This window comes from Asterias rubens, chromosome 10, assembly GCF_902459465.1.
Source record: "Asterias rubens chromosome 10, eAstRub1.3, whole genome shotgun sequence".
NCBI classification, from domain to species: domain Eukaryota; kingdom Metazoa; phylum Echinodermata; class Asteroidea; order Forcipulatida; family Asteriidae; genus Asterias; species Asterias rubens.
Window position 1 is genome coordinate 7,844,895 of NC_047071.1, and position 19,707 is coordinate 7,864,601.

At 38.0% G+C, this 19,707-nt stretch overlaps 3 protein-coding genes across 5 annotated transcripts in view; 2 read left to right on the plus strand and 1 right to left on the minus strand.

Annotated features, from left to right (window-relative positions):
• LOC117295614 overlaps window positions 1-4,482 on the plus strand; it is a 7,137-nt gene extending 2,655 nt beyond the window's left edge. Inside the window, exon 2 of the mRNA XM_033778319.1 lies at window positions 2,459-4,482. Within this exon, the coding sequence (XP_033634210.1) occupies window positions 2,459-4,042 (1,584 nt within the window). The 3' untranslated portion in view covers window positions 4,043-4,482. The remainder of the gene's footprint in view (window positions 1-2,458) is intronic.
• A 4,139-nt stretch (window positions 4,483-8,621) lies between these two features.
• Window positions 8,622-11,342, minus strand: LOC117296048 (neugrin-like). The gene is made up of 3 exons (XM_033778909.1): window positions 11,293-11,342; window positions 10,137-10,381; window positions 8,622-9,533 (listed from the first exon to the last, which is right to left on the minus strand). The coding sequence occupies exons 2-3, from the start codon at window positions 10,343-10,345 to the stop codon at window positions 8,687-8,689; spliced, it is 1,056 nt and encodes a 351-aa protein (XP_033634800.1). The 5' UTR covers window positions 10,346-10,381; window positions 11,293-11,342; the 3' UTR covers window positions 8,622-8,686.
• A 604-nt stretch (window positions 11,343-11,946) lies between these two features.
• The window catches only part of LOC117296052 (m7GpppN-mRNA hydrolase-like), a gene marked incomplete in the record, with an annotated part of 16,176 nt that continues 8,415 nt past the window's right edge, over window positions 11,947-19,707 (plus strand). Inside the window, 4 exon segments of one of the 3 annotated variants that reach the window (XM_033778915.1) lie at window positions 11,947-12,012; window positions 13,561-13,712; window positions 16,436-16,587; window positions 19,070-19,197. In XM_033778915.1, coding sequence (XP_033634806.1) covers window positions 13,654-13,712; window positions 16,436-16,587; window positions 19,070-19,197 — 339 coding nt within the window. 3 annotated transcript variants of the gene reach the window in all.

Sequence of the window (19,707 nt, forward strand, 5' to 3'; positions counted from 1 at the left end):
GGGATGTTGACATAGTGAAAGTATGATTTCGACTTAATGTATGACGGATGTCGACCTAGGCCCCTACTTAAAGTAGGATGTTGACATAGTGAAAGTATGATTTCGACTTAATGTATGACGGATGTCGACATACTTAAAGTAGGATGTTGACATAGTGAAAGTATGATTTCGACTTAATGTATGACGGATGTCGACATACTTAAAGTAGGATGTTGACATAGTGAAAGTATGATTTCGACTTAATGTATGACGGATGTCAACATACTTAAAGTAGGATGTTGACATAGTGAAAGTATGATTTCGACTTAATGTATGACGGATGTCGACATAATGAAAGTAGGATGTCAACATAATGAAAGTATGATTTCGAAATAATGGATGACGGATGTTGACATACTTAAAGTAGGATGTTGACATACTTAAAGTAGGATGTTGACATACTTAAAGTATGATTTCGACTTAATGGATGACGGATGTCGACAAAATGAAAGTATGATTTCGACATAATGGATGACGGATGTTGACATACTTAAAGATTTCGACTTAATAGATGAAGGATGTCGACATACTTAAAGTAGGATGTTGACACAGTGAAAGTATGATTTCGACTTAATGGATGACGGATGTCGACCTAGGCCCCTACTTAAAGTAGGATGTTGACATAGTGAAAGTATGATTTCGACTTAGATGTTGACATACTTAAAGTAGGATGTTGACATTGTGAAAGTATAATTTCGACTTAATGTATGAAGGATGTTGACATAGTGAAAGTATGATTTCGACTTAATGTATGACGGATATCGACCTAGGCCCCTACTTAAAGTAGGATGTTGACATAGTGAAAGTATGATTTCGACTTAATGGATGACGGATGTCGACCTAGGCCCCTACTTAAAGTAGGATGTTGACATAGTGAAAGTATGATTTCGACATTATGGATGAAGGATGTCGACATAATGAAAATAGGGTGTCCACATAGTGTATGGTAGCCTGTCGACATATACTATTTTATGATACTGAACATTTTGTTCTCGTTTCATATCCATCCTGTTATTGGCACGATTGTGCTGTTGGGAGTTTAATAAATAACGAAAGAAAACAAATCATGAAAATAAGGGGGTCGACTTCCCTAAATATTGTTCTCCGGTTAACAACATTCTGAACACACGATGTCGACTTGCCGAGGTTCTTTCTTTTTTTTTGTAGATTTCTCCATCCTGATGATGGGATGACGACTTCCCAAGATAATCTTTTTTTTATGATGTCGACACCTTAAAATTATAGGTTGCGATCGTCTTCTCGGGATTAATTATTGTGTGATGATTACATCCTGAAAGCGAAGATGTTGCTTAGCTAAATAGCTACGGGGTGTCACTTTCGTGGACACTGCTGGGGAAAACGCCTTCCTACTTCTAGAATGTCGAAATCCCGTGATACATGTTATTGGAAAGACGACACCCCGAGATAATCTGTCTGTCTTGGTAGGACGACTTGCTACTTTCGGGATCTCTTACGTGTATTGTGTCCTCGTTCAGTGATAATTATCTCGGAATCTCAACCCGTCGATTTGCACTGCCAGATCTCTGTAAGAAATAGGTTCATGTTCGTTTAAATGCACTGGCCACGTTTGGTAAGTTTGTCAAAGAGAAGTATTCTCACTTGGTGTGTATCACAACATATGCATAACAAACATGCGGAAATTTCGGCTAAATTTATCATCGAATTGGCAAGAGAATAATGTAGGAAAAAACACCAGATGCATAATAAAAGGCTCTAGCTGAAGTCTTTTATTGTTTGAGTGACAACCTACCTCTTTCTAAACAACTACTTTTCAGAAAGAGGTGTTTCTCACAAGGTTTCATCAACAGCTCTCCATTGCTCGTTACCAAGTAAGATAGTATTCTAACAATTATTTGGAGCCAATACCTTTAACTCAAAAGCCCCTTTCTGACCCAACTGCTCAAGCGTTGCACGATTTTGATTCTGGGTCAATACACGACTATTTAAAGCGTATGGAAATGTCTAAAACATGAAGCTGTTAAAGCCAGTGGACACTATTGGTAATTACTCAAAATATTTATAATCATAAAACCTTACTTGGTAACAAGTAATGTGGAGAGGTTGATAGTATAAAACATTGTGAGAAACAACTCCCTCTCAAGTGTTGTAGTTTTCGAGAAAGAAATTTTACACGAATGTGATTTCGAGACCTCAAGTTTAGAATATGATCGGTCTCGAAATCAAGCATGAGGTGAAAACACACAACTTCGTGTGACATGGGCGTTTTTTCTTTCAATTATCTCGCAACTTCGACGACCGATTGGGCTCAAATTTTTACAGGTTGGTTATTTTATGTGTTGAGATACACCAAGTGAGAAGACTGGTCTTTGACAACTACCAATAGTGTCCACTGTCTTTAAACTAAATTTTAACAAAAAATGTCTTTTTGGTTCAACAGGATTTACCAACCTTTGCCCAACAAGACGAAAGCCTGCTTAAGATCGACCATGACATACCCATCTTGAAAAAAGATATTGCTATTGAATCGAAGGAGAGTTCACAGGAGAGCAAAGTAAAAGTACCGCCACCAAAAACAAAGAAAAAATCAGCAACGCCAGTACAAACATCAGGAAAGAAACCACTTAAAGAAAAAACTGCTGTAAAAGCAAAGGCGAAAAAAGGTTCTTTGCCTGCGCAGAAAGCTGTTGAGGATGATCGTGCTAAGAAAGGTGTAATTGTTGCTAAGAAGCAAACAAAGGAAAAACTTACACCACCAAAAGGAAATGTTCTGCAAAAGAAGGGGGACGGTAAAGGTATGTTGCCTACGCAGAAAACTGTTATAAATGATAACGCTAAGAAAGGTGTCGTCGTTGCGAAGAAGCAAACAAAAGAAAATCTAATTCAACAAAAAGAAAACGTTCCGCAAAGGAAACTGGACCAGGCTGAAGCTAAGGTTGCCCCCGAAAGAAAAGAACCTGCTGCTAAAACAAATAATGGTAACGTTGCCTCTAACGCTGCCCCAAACGCTGCCCCTAACGCTGCCCCCAACGCTGCCCCTAACGCTGCCTCTAACGCTGCCCCTAACGCAGCCCCTAACGCTGCCCCTAACGCTGCCCCTGTCAAACCAGTTCCAGGTAAGTCAAAGACGGCGAAAAACCCAAGACAACTGAAACGAGGAAAGAAGGATCCGAGGTCGTTATGGCAAAGTGAACAGGCCAAACGGCGAGCCACTCTTCGTCAAGCATGTGGTCGTCTCGGTTTGGGAAATCAAACTATCCAGCAAACCATCAAACAAAGCAAGCGCAGTTTCTGGCCGTTCATCTTTGAAGATCGGTACCGTCTGATCTACACATACATTTCCAAAGTGGGATCGACCAACTGGAAGAGAGCTTTCCTCGTTCTCCAAGGGAAGTACAAAAGTGTCGACAATATTCCGGGGAGGTTTGCGCACGCGCAAAGCCTCCGTAAACTTAGCTCGCTCCCAGAAGATGACATCCAGCAACGTCTTAATAACTATACAAACTTCATCTTTGTCAGACATCCATTCGCACGAGTACTGTCAGCCTACAGGAGCAAGTTCTTGGAACCTAATCCATCTTTCCAAAAACACACGGGAACTCGCATTATCAAGATGTACCGTAAGAATGCAACAGAAGAGGCACTCCAAACCGGCAGTGACGTCAGCTTCCACGAGTTCGTACAGTTCATTGGGAATTCCAAAACAATCAATTTCGACGGTCACTGGCAACCTATTTACAAGATGGTTCTACCCTGCACAGTGCGATTTGACTTCATTGGTAGGCTGGAAACTGGAGAGGAGGATGCTAAATTCATCCTTGAGGAGACCAAAGTCGACCATCTTGTTCACTTTAAGGCATCAACACGTAACGTAAGCCATGACGATGCAACCTTCAACCAATTCTACTCGCAGATACCAAGTAACGATCTTTTAAAACTGTACAAAATATATAAACCGGATTTCACATTGTTTGGATACGAGGTACCGCAAAGCCTGAAATCGCTTATTAAAGTTGCGGTCTAGAAAATTTAACAGCAGCAATTTTGATACAAGGTTTATATTATTGTAAAAGGGGAAATCAAATTATAGCCTATAGTTTTAAGAGTTAAATAATAACTAGAGTTAAATAATAAAGTTAAATAATTTTTTTTCGATGTCTTTCATCCCAGTTGAAAATCTATTTTCAAAAAGAGAATTTATTTTTTACAATTTTCATAATAAAACGTTCTTGGAATGGAGATTTTGAAATATATTGTTGGCCAAAAAGGCAACCGTTGTCTTCAAGATGCTTTTTTTAAAGTTGAATAAAAAAAATTGTGCTTGGAAGTGAACAGCTTTGATATTATTCTTAAAGGTAAACTCGAAAAGTTTTACAGGGGAAACAAACTCGATAGGTAATTATTTAGAATTGTCATAGTTGAGAACTGGTAATATTTTTATCATTGAATTAAGGTTCGTAATACAACCACTTCAATTTATGTTTAATATAAACCACATGGGAAACTGACTGGGTAAATTTGTAAATGATTTTTGGGGTTGAACAAAGAATTGACTAGAGTGGGATTCGAACCAACGACCTCCGGCACCCCCGAACAAAGATATTGACAAAATAGGGACACCGCCAATATAGGGCTAGATAGCTCAGTTGGTAGAGCGCCGGCACGTTATTCCGGAGGTCGTTGGTTCGAATCCCACTCTAGTCAATTCTTTGTTCAACCCCAAAAATCAATTTATGTTTATGGACACTATTTGTATTCCCAAAGACCAGTCTGCTCCCTTGTGTATCTCAACATATAAATAAAATAACAAAACTGTAAAAATGTTAGCTAATTTTTTGGTCGCCGAAGTTACGAGATAATAATGAAAGTAAAAACACCCTTGTACACGAAGTTGTGTGATTTCGGATGCTCGATTTCGAGACCTCAAAATCTAATTCTGTGGTCTTGAAATCAAATGCGTGGAAAATTACTTTGTAATTCTAAGTTTATATGCTAATAATCTTTTTGAGTAATTACCAACAGTGTCCACTGCCTTTAAGTACCTAATTATTATATCTGAGTTCAGCTTTACACTTCAATCAATGTTATCGCGGTGTAGCTGCGTTACCTTAAAGTCACCTGGAAGTGGTATTAGTTTTAAAAATAAAGCTTGTGTCACTAATATAATGTGTTTAGATGAGTGGAATGTGAATAAACCGTTAACTAAGGTTTTAAAAAATCAGTTCTTATGTTATTTACAAATTTAAGAGTAGACCCCGACCCGAGAGGGCGCTGTTCGTGACGTCGATTGACGTCACAAAAGGGGTAAGCGGAGTCAGCCCCCAAACAACTTTATATATTTTTTAAACATATAAATCGTGCAAACAATTACTAAAAAAAACTTTTTATTGTTCGTAAGCATATACTCTTATGTTTGAAAGGAAAAAAAAAAAAATCTATTTCCAGGTGACTTTAAAGGCACTTGACACGTTTGGTAATTAACAAATCTGTGAACATTTTGGCTAAGTTGATCATCAAAGTTGCAAGAAAATAATGAAAGAAAAAATACACTTGTTGCACGAATGTGCTTTCCGATTGCTGAGAAAGGCTTCAGGTCTGAGTTCTTTCTAAAATTCGAATAATTTGAGTGATAAATTACCTCTTTCCCAAAAATTTAGAGGGAGTCGTTTCTCGCAATGTCTAATACTCTCAACAGGTCTCTGTTGCTTGTTACCAAGTAAGTTTTTTATGATAATATATATTTAAGTAATTACCAACGTGGCCAGTGACGGGCGGCCACTAATAGCCACATACATAGCCTGGGCGTTTTCCAAACCACGGCCCAGGCTCCATCATCAATTGTTGAGCAGGATGCCTTTTGCACGGTGTTTCAAACATCAAGCGAAGCCCACAACCGGAGACGACAGCGAAGCCGAAAAGGCCCCAGTCAACCCAGCAAAATGGCAAATTACACTAATGGGAGACGATGTCATTCTGATTTACATTTTCAAGTTTATATACAAAGCTGACGACCTCTGTTTAAAAAAAATACACACTTTTAAAAGCTATTTTATTTTGTTATTAGTGCATGTACTATTTCTTTAGTCAAAAACATTTTCATTATGCTATGCTCATTGCTTATACGGGTGTATATTAATGGAAAGAATCAAATTTTATTATGTTTGCTATAAAGGGTGACTTTAAAATATAAATAGATTTGTGTAAAAGGTACTACGGGAAAAACTTTATGTTCTGATGTAATTCTTGCGGGAAAAGCAACATTTATTACCGGCTTCATGCATAAACAGCAGTTACAAATCATTTAACGGTGCTTTCTGTACATAGTTGTTACGATAAACAAAAGTAAAGGTTTTTATATTGTTGTTTTAGTAACTTTATTTTTGTACTAGTCATATAAGTAGGATAATAAAGGTGCTTCGCAAAAATGTATCTATATTCAAATTTAATGGTGAAAGGTTTACACTTTAAAGGTTATTTTTGCAGCTTTTAGTTGTCAAAGATAAGTTTAGTAAAACGTACAAATGAACTTTAGTTTAATTTGATGCCTTTGAAAAATGTTAAACCGCCGTTTTTTCAGAGTTGTTAAAAAGTTAGATTATTAAACTTTTATTAAAGGCAGTGGACACTATTGGTAATTACTCAAAATAATTATTAGCATAAAACCTTTCTTGGTGACGAGTAATGGGAGAGGTTGATGGTATAAAACATGGTGAGAAACGGCTTCCTCTGAAGAGCCATTGTTTTCGAGAAAGAAGTAATTTTCCACGAATTTGATTTCGAGACCTCAGATTAAGAACTTGAAGTCTCGAAATCAGCCATCTGAACGCACACAACTTCGTGTGACAAGGGTGTTTTTTCTTTCATTATTATCTCGCAACTTCGATGACCGATTGAGCTCAAATTTTCACAGGTTTGTTATTTTATGCATATGTTGAGATACACAAACTGTGAAGGCTAGTCTTTGACATATTACCAATAGTGTCCACTGCCTTTAAAGGTTATTTTTGCAGCAGGCGAAGAAGACAAACTTTTAGTTGGATTGGAGCAATCAAAGAAACACCTGTCAAAGGTTAGTTTAATCAAACGTACAAATGAACTTTTGTTTAACTTGATGCCTTTGAAAAATGTTAAACCGCTGTTTAAAAAGTTAGATTATTAAACTTCTATTAAATTTAATCTCTACATACCTCTTTCATTTTTATTGTCCATCCTTTAAAACTCGATGACAAAACTGTCGTGGAACAATACCATGTTTAATAATTCGTTCAGGAAAAGGTCAACATTTGCATTATTTCAGCTAACACTTATTTAGGTTGTTGTGAACGGAATAAATGTACAAATTTAAAGAAAATGCGAAAATAATGAATAAAATTATTGTAGAGTGTAAAAATTCATTTTCACGTTTGAAAGAATGACAGAATTGAAACAACTCGCTTCTAAGATCACAGAATTTCGTTAAAACTTACATGGTCTAATGATGGTAGTAGAAAACATCCCTTGAAATATTTCTGCCTGAAATGTCATACTTGATGAGAAATATATGAAACTAATTTACAGTTTTATTAATGTTTTGTTTTTAATCGACGTCATGCAAAATGTGTCATCGTTTTTTTAAAACTATTTTCTCGTGACCCGGAACTTGATTGATTGATCTCAAACTTCTCCTGGTTTGTCATTTTATGATTGATTTCATAACGTGCTTACCACTGTCAACTAATAAATTTTGTAATGTTTCTTTAATAGCATGTTACCACATCGAGACCTAAAGGCAGCTACATGTAGCCTCCGGCCTGCAATTGGGAAATCTTCTATTTGAAAAGACACTTCCAACAGAAAACTTAGAGGAGTCTAGACGACCGAAATCTAGACGGCACATGACTGAAAGTGCAGCTGCCAGAAATCAGACCAATCAAACACATACGTATCTATAGACACTGCAGTGTTTTTAATATTGGTAATTGTCAAAGACCAGTATTCTCACTTGGTGTATCTCAACAAAGGCATAACATAACAAACCTGTGAAAATTTGAGCTCAATTGGTCGTCGAAGTTGCGAGATAATAATGAAAGAAAAAACACCATTGTCACAGGTAGTTATGTGCCTTCAAATGCTTGATTGTGAAACCTCCAAATTATCTGAATCAAATTCGTGGAAAATTACTTCTTGAAATCTGTTACTTCAGAGGGAGCAGTTTATCACAATGGTTTATACTAACAGCTCTACATTGCTTGTTACCAAGTAAGTTTTTATGCTAACATATATTTTGAGTAGTTACCATTAGATATCTCGGACCAATCAATCACATGGAAAGCTTACTCACATCAGGTTTATCCAACAAAATAATTGTATCCAATGAAACAATTGCATCCAATGAAACAATTGTTGGTGAAACTAGTGCAGATAATGAATGAGTCACATGAACATGCCTGGATGCAAGTCATGGTTTTTTACCAAGACATAGAAGGCGCACTTACAGTGTCATGCATTGAACTATAAAAAGGCTTATGTGACAAGGGTGTTTTTTCTTTCATTCTTATCTCGCAACTTCGACGACCAAATTGAGCGAAACAATTTTCACAGGTTTGTTTTTTTATGCATGTTTTTATATACACCAAGTGAGAAGATTGGTCTTTGACCAATTACCAATGTGTCCAGTGTCTTTAAGTGTCTACAAGCGGTACAAAAACTCACCATTTTCATCAAAGAACTCATTTCCCCTTTGAATGATCTTACATGTAGTTGGACCAGATCCCTCAGTAACATACATGTAGGTCTCTGGCTTCTCCATATCAATGTTCAGTTCCTCCTCCACTTCACTTTCTTGCAACTCATCTTCAGTTCTCTCTTTCAATTGAAATTTGTTGGTTCCATTAAATGACTTCTTCCCTCTTGCCCGTGTATCAACGAGAGAATACTTGTCACTGATTGTAAGATTGTTTTTCTCTTCAAAAGTTACATTTTGACTATATGTTTTTGATCTTGGGTTACTCTGGAGTGGGGCCTTCCTCGAGTACGCTCTAGAATGTGCCCCCAAGGCACTCTTATTGACTGTTTTCTCATCAGTTATTCTCTGTTGTGGTGGGAAAGTATCTTTTTCAGCAGGGTTTTGGTTTGGAGCAAAGTGGTTTGAAGACGCTGGTAAAGTAATTCTAGTCTTGCCTCCTTGTTGTCCTTTTGTAAAAGAAGACTCCAGGGCTCTCTGAGTGCCTGTGAATTTAGTCTTCCTGGAAGTCTTTTCCGGGAGATATCCGGCAAGAAGATTCACCTTCTCATTTTGTTTCATCCTAGTCTTCTCTGTTGGTGCAAATTTGCTCTTTAACACCTTGATAACCAAATCCCGGGAAATCCCAAAACTTGTGGCTAATTTCTTTGTGGTCCACTCTTCACCATTCTCCTGTTTCAGGTAGCGTATCTGCTCAATTGTATCCCAACTTAGGGTACGAGGTTCTGTTGGTGGTTTAAACAAACGTGACGTCCGTGCTCTGTCCGCTGCCAGAATCCTTCGTCTTTGATCCCTGTCATTTATAGGAAGGGTGAACATTGTTTACAACTTACAAAGTATATTTTCTGAAACACATAAAATAAATAATTGTGATGTTTTCTACTTTTTGTTTTTTAATATTACGATTTTTATGCTTAAAGGCACTATTCAGGCACCTTTGGTTATGGTCAAAGACCATTATACTCACTTACTGTATCCCAACATGTGCATAAAATAACAAATCTGTAAAAAAATTTACTCAATTGGTCATCAAAGTCGTAAAAGAACAATGAAAGAAAAACACTCTTGTTTCACAAATTTGTGTGCTTTCAGATGCCTAAAAGGCTTCAAATAAAACTAATCTCTTTCTCAAAAACTATGAGGGAGCCGTTTCTCACAATGTTTTATACTATCAACACAACAGCTCTTTTTATTTTTATGGTAACAATTTCTTTATTTAGTAATTACCAACAGGGTCCAGTGCCTGTAAATATTTTAGTTTTTCAAATCATTTTACTTGTTGTTAAAGTTGAAAACAAATAATTCAAGAAACAACCAAAAACGCCATTTCCAAGTTGCCAGGGGTCAAAGGAAAGGGGGAAACGAAAGGATCAGGGGAAAAAGAAAACAATTGTACCTCTCCAATTTCTTAAGCAAAGTATATGGATCATCAAGTGTCTCAGTATCCAAGTTAGTCTCTGCTTTTTCAAATTCCTTATCAATGAAACTGTCAATGTGATGTGAAGACGACAGGGAAAGTCCCCGTAACTGCTGCAAGATGTCAAGCCGGCTGAGTCTCAGCAGAGAAGCAACTGCTGACTTCGGCATCACGGTCAAAGCAAACATGATGTTGATTGTAAGTTCTCTTCCAAGCAAATATACCTGTTTAGGAGAAGAGTGTTGTACGCATGAGTGTATCCAACCAACATTTTGTATGACATAGTTCAAGGTAACTAAGATAATGCATGAACTTGAAGTGTAAACTAATTACTACTACTACTAGGTAAAAATTAGTGTGAAAAGGTCAGGGTTAGATTCATCTATCTTCAACTAAGTAAGATTCAACTTAAATTAAAGTTTCTCTGACTCTGGACTTACACAGTAAATTATCATGGAAATCGTGAGGGAAAAAAAACATATTGTCATTAATAAATGGATTGGAGGTTGAAATGTAGGAATATTTCTATCTCGATCATTGTATAAGGTTTATCGTGATTCAGAAACGTGCTGCATTGTGGGGAAGGAGTATGGGGCGGTTACTTTGCATTGTACGACTCGCGCACGCAACGCCTATACCTTTGTGTGGGTTCAACAGCGCCCTCTCTTAATATTTTGCTATTCGCGATAAACCTTATTAAACAAAACTGAGATTGAGAACAAATAATCACTCCATCCAGTGCGGAAAATTGTCCCAAAATTGTTTTTGGAAAAGTTTCCTATGGCGCCACCACTTTTTCATTCGAAATAATTGTGTCGAAGAGTTTACCTCAATGAGATATCCCTTTTTGTAAAAATTTGTGAAAAAGCGGTGGCGCCATCCCATACGGAAAGTTATCCGGGGTGGGGGGGGGGGGGGGGGGGGTCGTGTCGTGACAGCGCACGTGGACTGGAGAGTGGACAATGGACTCCGGAGAGTCCGAGTAGACGAGGTCCGAGTAGTTGCGATAACATACTGACTGGAGTGGAGGGAATACGGCCATGACGATGTAATCGTGGCAATTTGTCTTGCTCATGACCTTCTTTGTAAATCTTAAAATGCTTAAAATTATGAGCCATACGCAGTATGAAGTTACCTTTCGTTTTACATTTCGACTCCCTTTTCACCCATGGACGTCGCCATCTTTAGACTCTTTCACCACCACGATTTAGATCGTGTTTTATACTAATATTTATTTATTTATTTATTTATTTATAAACTTTCAAACCGGTTTAAGATTGTTTTGTTTAAATTTTAACCTATAAAAAAATAGAACAAAATGAAATTCTTTTAATTTAATACTTACTACACCAATTTCGTCTTGCGCTGGCAGAAATTTATGTCCCAACTATAGTTGGCAGAGCCAATCATGAACATCCTTTACTAAAACTGCAAATGGGCAGCACACTCAAGTTGGGCCAAGTATGTTCATATTATTTTTTTGGGGGGGTCATTAAAAAAATGTTCTCGCGATACCGTACCAACAAATAACTGAACTTATATCAGTCAGTCAGTATCGAAAATGTGACTTCCTATGATGTTTTAAATATAAATCACAGTCTCACAGTCACAGACGTATAAACGAATACGGCGTACCCTCTGCATGCTCTAGTAGTCAGTTGTATGTGCAAAATCGACCCCGCTGCGGTCCATTCAACCAGGTCATTCAACCGACTGGGGAAGTCCCCACACTACATCTGTAACATTTGTGATGAAATAACAGTGCTACTGCTACTAGTACTAGGTACAATTTTTACTTATTTCACAGAGAGTGGTGCGAAGCCGAGACTGATGACATGCCATTGTTGCTAAAAAAGTAAAAAAAGTTACACACAAATTCAATATAAAATCTAAAGTGACTGGGAAAAGTACTTGTTTTGTAAGTTTGTATTTCTATTCAAACTATATATATTTGTTTATAATTATAATAATATTTTATTTTAATTTATTTTATTTTTATATAAAAAAAAGTAAAAAGGTTTGTTTTCTATTCTTGACTCATTCCATCATTGTTTGTTGTGCATTGACGAATTATTGCATGTATTGACTAGGCTGCTGTTTTAGTGTTACTGTTATGTAATGAACATATGATTATGAAGTTAGCTTTAGTAATAATACTCTAGGCTAGGAGGAAGAATAGTGTACACTGCCTGGTACGGTCCTACGTACTACTTTCCGTCAACTCATTTTCGTGCCGTCAACTCATTAAATTTACAGAACAAATTTAATAAATGGGCATGGAAGTGTTACAGTAAGTCTGGGCTAAACTACATATTTCTCATGGTTTTTGGTAAAATTTCATTTACAAAAACGACTGTGTGTTGATAACATAATAGTACCAATCGTTGACATCTTGGGCCAAGACTAGTCCATGTGAAAAAGCAAGCGGCCGACGAGATAAATTTTTTCACGGGAAAAAAACTCAATTTTTATTCTGAAATGTAACCTAAAACTCACGCAAATTCTCTTTTAGCTAATACTTTACAGTTCTATGCTTCTTTTGTGAATTTTAAGTTTATATTGGAGGAGTTGATGGCGAGTTGACGGCACAAGTAAGTTGACGGTGAGTTGACGGCAAGTAGTAGGACCCGCCTGGTACAAGAAAGATGGTCCTGCTGCTTGATTTAGACTAGAATAAACCGAAACGGGTCAACTCGTACCCAAGTCAACTCGTACCCAGGTCAACTCGTACCCAAGGCAACTCGTACCGTATAACGTACGTTGTATGCCGATATGGAGATTCCGTGCGGCGTGATTTTATAAGCAATGGGAAATAAAATTGATGTTCTACTCACTTTTATTAATTATAATACCTTCTCACAAATTTCATTTTGAAAAATGCTAGATGTTCATCTCTCTTCTGTTTTTTTTTTTTTTTTTGGGGGGGGGGGTTTGATTTCTTTAGATGTTTTACGGTAGTATTCTTCCATTCTTCCAATGTTTTAAACAGTCTATGCTGTAATTACGTTTTTAATGTTTGATGCTTAGAAAGACACTGAGACACTGAGACATAAAAAGGGTTAACAGTACTAGTTATCAGGATGAGTTGAAACCCATAAATTTGGTAAAAATTTATTTGGGTACGAGTTGACTTGGGTACAAGTTGACTCGAGTACAAGGTACTCCTAGAACTATGAGGTTCATTCCGCTATCGTCTCAGACAAGAGCGGAATGAACCTCATAGTTCTAGGAGTATAGAGAAGGTAAAACAAATTGGCTTATTTCCACTTTGTCTTTTCACAAGTGTCTTACAAACCTCTGTGTTTACAGTGATGAGAGTCTAGAAAAACAATCACACTGTTTTGCCTTCTTTGGAGGCTGTTTTCTCTGTTATTATAAACCTGTTGGTCTCTACTGTTCTCAGTGACTTAAATCAACGACTGAAGACCAGGAGTTTCACCCATGCTGAAAGGCATTTGCTTGGTTCGTCTCGTGCCATAGATTACAAATCATCACCATGGATAGTCAACTTCCCACAAAGGCTATACCGGAGGATGTTTTAGACTCACTCTGCAGGTATGAAGCTTAACCAGGCATGATTGGTTACAAGTAGAATCTAGTCTAACAAGTAGTAATAATAATAATAATAACCCGTTTTTATACAGCGCTTTTCACACCCGGAGGGCGTCCCAAAGCGCTTCACATTATTACCCCTGGTCACTTGGATCGGTCGAGTTGGTCTTTGAAAGGCGTTTTGTGACCGTTTGTTATAAAATGCATGTGGTTAGAAAGATGATGTAAAAGTAGAATACAATGATCTATACAAATATGCCTCGAAATTGCGTGGTTTTCTTTTTACCTCGTCCAATAACACGGTCGCCCATTTATGGGAGTCAAAATTTTGGGAGTCAAAATTTTGACTCCCATAAATGGCCGACCGTGATAGTTCGCGACGTAAAAAGAAAACCGTGCATTTATGAGTGACACTTGAGTGGATCATTATATTCTACTTTTAAAACATCTTTCTAACCATATACATTTCATAACAAACGGTTTCAAACGCTTTTTATAGACCAACTCGTACGATCCAAGGCAATGTGTTCCTTTAAATCACTCCTTAAACCATCTCAGCTCCCTGGTGGGGAGTATGCAGCCTGTGCAACATTAATATGCGCTACTCCGCTAAATCAATCACAGGAACCATCTCTGCCCTCACAGGTACCCATTTACCCCTGGGTGGAGAGAAGCAATTATAGTTAAGTGTCTTGCTCAGGGACACAATTGTCATGACCGGGATTCGAACCCACACTCTGCTGAACAGAAGCATCAGAGCTTGAGTTCGGTGCTCTTATCCACTCGGCCACGACACCCTAGTAGGTTCTAATGTCTAACAATTGTCTCTCTTCAAATTCTTCTTCTTTCTAGCCTAATTATTAACTCCACTGTAGTTGGAAAGCCTCTTCACCAATTCTTCATTCCACTCTATCCTGCACTGTCTGCTGTCATCTTGGAGTCCAATTTTTATTTTTTGCATGCCCACCTGTTGTCATACCTCTTAAAGTCAAATCTGCCCATATGCACTTATTTGACAAGTTGATAATAAATAATATCCTGCATTGATTTTTTTTCTTAGGACCTCATTCGTCACCCTGTCCTTCTTGTTTCTCCTTCTGGTTCATACTTCCTGCAAATGCGAATGCATTGCGACGTTGACCTTAAAGGCAACTGGAAATAGATTTTTTTTTTCATCAAACATTAGAGTATATATTCCTGAACAAAAAATAATTTTTTGAGTAATTGTTTTTAACGATTTATAAGTTTAAAAAATTAAATAAAGTGGTGTGGGGGTGACTCCGCCTACCCCTTTTGTGACGTCAATCGAGGAAGACTTTGCCTCGATCGAACATCGAACACACGTACGGGGCAAGTACATTCAAGTCCTAGTCGTTAGTTTGTACGTTTTGAAAAAGTTTTTTTCTTGCATTTTTCCGGCAATGTCGAACAGGTGTACTAATAATAATAATAGTAGTGGCAATTTATTATGCGCCATGTCTGTCTAAAAGACACTCCTGGCGCAGGAGAGATGCCGAAGCCAGAATGCAAAGAATATAGTTAAGCACACAAAAAGTTTTCAAATGGGTTTTGAAGCTGGAATATGTAGTGAGTTGTCGGAGTTTAGCTGGATGCAGCAAAACAACTAAAGATGGTGTCAGTTTGCCAAGTTGTCCGGTCCGACGTCTTTTCCAGCGCTGTGCAGCAAACACTTCATTCGAGCCGTCGTGCTTCGAGAATCCGGAATACACTACACATTTTGACATGAACAGAAAAGTTCATGACGCCACCCCAATAATTTTTCCAGCTAGTGGGGAAGTCAAAGAAGGTACCTGAAAGACGTAACGAACCTAACGGAGCATTATTTTGCCTAACGTGAAAAAAAAATCAGGTATTGTTTCAACTTCGGGGCATGTTTTTAGCTTGCACCAAGCGTCACTATGTTGTTTTGGCACTGCATGCGATTCATCGCGCCTCGATTGACGACACGAACAGCGCCCTCTCGGGTCGGGCTTTTTTTCAAATTTGTAAATAAAATGGAAACTAATTTTTTTGAAACCTTAGTTAATTTTTTATTCATATTCCACTCATCAAAACACATATTTTAGTGACAAAAGCTTTATTTTGACAAAATACCACTTCCAGGTGACTTTAATTTGACGTCACAACTCTGTTTTATCTGCAATATTCGCAAGAGAGTAGAGCTCAACTCAACTGTGGCAAATTATTTGTTGTGAATTTGTGACAACAACATTTGTAATTGTATCGCATTCACAGGAAGTATGAACCAGGCTTTACTCATTTTGAATCTGCATTGAATTCTGATTGAAACCAATTTCCATTGTAGAATTTCTTCCATAGGACCAGGGATGAGATTATTCAGACTTTTGGCTGAGTTCAGACTTTTTATGTCGGCCTGGTGAAGAAAATCAGACAATATTTTTACCCACAAATAATGAAATCCTGCTCATTGGTCTACTTTCTAGTGCTTTGGATACTGTTTCCAAAAGGTCCTTGGAATCTATAACCCCAGGGGTTACCAAACAGTAGAAATGCCATCATTTCAACATGCCTTTGAATTTGTATCCAAGTTTCAGACTTTTTCGTTAGTAATGACTGTCATCCCTGTAGTCTGGTAGTACACAACTGTATATATTGCTATGTTTAGTGTACATTTTAATCAGTTGTTAATTATTCCCAAGTGTTGCATTATCCAACAATTCCTTTCTGCATCTTTCTGTACACAGTCGATTCCTTATCAACATTCCAACTGAGGAAAGGAATAACATGATTAGAGTGTTCTTCCAGATTGAGCTGGCGCACTGGTTCTACATTGACTTCTACAAGGCTGAAAAGCATTTCCTGCCTGGATGCAGCATCAAGGAGTTCTCCAAAGCTAATATCCTTACAATCAAAATGACAAGACAAAGATTACTTTAAAGACACTGGACACTATTGGTAATTGTCAAAGACCAGTCTTTTCACTCGTATATCTCAACATACGCACAAAATAACAAACCTGTGAAAATTTGAGCTCAATTGGTCTTCAAAGTCGCAAGATAATAATGAAAGAAAAAACACCTTTGTCACACAAAGTTGTTAAGTTGTGTGCTTTCAGATGCTTGATTTCGAGACCTCCAAATCTCATTCTGAGGTCTCGAAATCAAATTCGTGGACAATTACTTCTTTCTGATTCTCGAAAGAGGGAGCCGCTTTTATACTATCAACTTGTCCCCAAGTAAGGTTTTATGCTAATAATTATTTTGAGTAATTACCAATAGTGTCCAGTGTCTTTAAGATAGGTGCAAGAAGATTTCAATGTTTACCAGAATAAAAATTGGATCTTGTTTAGATTTGCCTGTGATAGGGTCAGCAGCCAAATTTACTATTTAAAAGCTTAAGATTTTTTTATCTGAACTTTATTGTAGTAGTGTTACACACATACACATGTTACAACCTCTTTCCAACTGTAGGTCTTAAGCCATCTTTGGCTTTTTGACAGATGGTTTCATTTCAAGATAGTGTCCGAAACGGCAACTTTGGCTACAGCTACATCTAGCTGTAGCTTGGCCAAAGTCGCAGTTTCGGACACAGCCTAAATGTGCCTTAAACTGACATGGTTCTTATTGTCAGAGAGCGTGGCTTTCTGCTTGTTCTCACTCATACACTTTCACTTTGCTGAGATGTAGAACAAAGGGCCATTTCAACAGCTTTATTCCACGTTCTGCATCTCTTTGGAAATCCTTGCCCAGTACATGTTTCCCTCCATCCTATTATCTAGACTGTTTAAAGAGAAGTTTTTAAACCCTTTTCTCAGCTCTCAGTTTTTATTAGTATTTTAATTTTGTATTACCCCCCCTAACAAGAGTGGTTTTTTTTAGCCTTGTTTGGCGCGAACTTGCATAACAAAACAAAATGTACATGTAAAACAAAACAGTATTCCCTGAACATTGTATGACCATGGAGGAAGGAAGAGAAGGAGTTCAAACGACCCGCAAAACCGCAGAGTAACAAAAGAATAATAATAATAATAATAATAAGGAAACTTGTAATGCGCCATGTCTGTCACAGGTGACACTCCTGGCGCAGGAACCCTAAAAAAGCTAACAACTGAAGGAACTAATTAAACAAAATAAACAGAAGGAGAAGCAGCTTGTGTGAAGAGGTGGCTTTTGAGTTGGTTCTTGAACGTGTTGAAGGAAGTTTCCTTTCTGAGTTTGATGGGGAGTGAGTTCCATAGGGAAGGACCAGACCGAGAGAAAGAGCGGTTTCCCCAGGATTGATGAGAGAGGGGTACTCGGAGAAGGTTGGTGTCAGAGGAGCGAAGGCGTCGGTTCGGTTCATGGCGTTGTAGCAGCTCTTGTAGGTAGGTTGGTGCTGTGCCATGGAGAGTGCGAAAAACCAGAACCAACACCTTGAAGACTATTCGTTGATGTACAGGAAGCCAGTGAAGTGCATTGAGGACAGGGGATATGTGCGAAGATCTTCTGGTAAGTGTAACTAATCTGGCGGCGGAGTTCTGAAGGCGCTGAAGGCGACGGATTTGATAATCTGGTAGGTGAATCAGGATAGCGTTAGCAAAATCCAGTCGAGAATATTTGAGAGAGTACTTGCGGATGTGTGACAGATTATGCAGTTGAATACCCTGCAATGCCCCTGTCTGACCAGTGGAAAAAGATAGGAGACCTCCTGCTGGATGGCCGATTAGTGAGCGCGATTAGATCTCTTTGTACAGAAGGTGTGGTACCACCACTCTGCTCCGTTGCCTTCGTGTAAAGTTGAATCATTGGAGACAAGAATTGTGAATAAACACGTTTTCATTTACCTTTTGTGGTGTTTACATGGAAATATCATGGCATATTTTTACATTTTTTGCGACTTTCCTGTCACTAGCGGTGGTTCAAAATTTGGGTATTAGCACACAAGGGTGGTTGGTATTCAATTGTGTTTTTCGATTTAGTGGGCGAAAGTGTACACAAATTTTATCAGGTCTCAAAAAAGTATTTTTTTCTTTATTATATCCATACGACATACGACACCATAGTTGAGTGAAGAACCAAGTGCGCACGCGCAAACTTACATACGCCAGGTCGCCCATTGTTTGTACTATAAGGTATGTGGGTGATATGAGGTGTCGTTAAACAACCGCGGTACCACAGGTTCGGCTTTTGATGTCCCTGCGTTCGAGCTCCTTCTCTTCCTTCCTCCATGGTATGACACAAGTAATAATGTTGAGGTTGTTTTACCCAGAATATACAGTAAAGCTTGTTCCACTTGATTTATTAGGCATCTCAAAACCGATGCTGAAGTTGTATTCAGTGCTATTTGTAATGTTTAAAATTGACCTCAGATGTTACCCTTTAACCTTAACTGACCCTTACTCTTCAGGCATTGTCCCTTCCTTACTGAGTACATGGCTCAACTAGATGAACACTTTGCCAAATGGAAGGAGTATAAAAAGAGTGTACCGACATACGGCGCCATTATGGTTGATGAGACACTACAGAATGTAAGACCACAGAAATCATGAATAATTTTGAACCAGGGTGAGGGAAATTCATATCCCATGGCAGGGTCTTCAACAATTTGGGTTCAGTATTCTGAACAAAAATGGTTCTTCTGGTATCATTTTCGGAACTTTTTTTGCGCTTCTGGAGTAGTCTTTCAGATATTGTGACCACAATGAAACCCTGAGTTGGAAACTCAGCAAAGGTTCTTATATTTAGTACTGGGATTTGAAGTTGGCACTCGCAGTGATTTGTAGAACCTCAGCTGTAAGCCACAGCGAATAATCTGCCACGGCTCGTTGGAATCTTGAAACCCTCGGACTTGAGCTAAATGCACTGATAAACACTAGTGGCAGCATGTCTATTCATGCAACAACAGGTCAAAGTTCGTGAATCGATATTATGAGTTGTATTTTTATCCAGTACCTTGTGTCCCTCTTTGTATGGGTGAAACGATGCATAACAGTTTAGGTGCATGCCTGTACACAGAACCCAATGAAATGTCCAGTTTC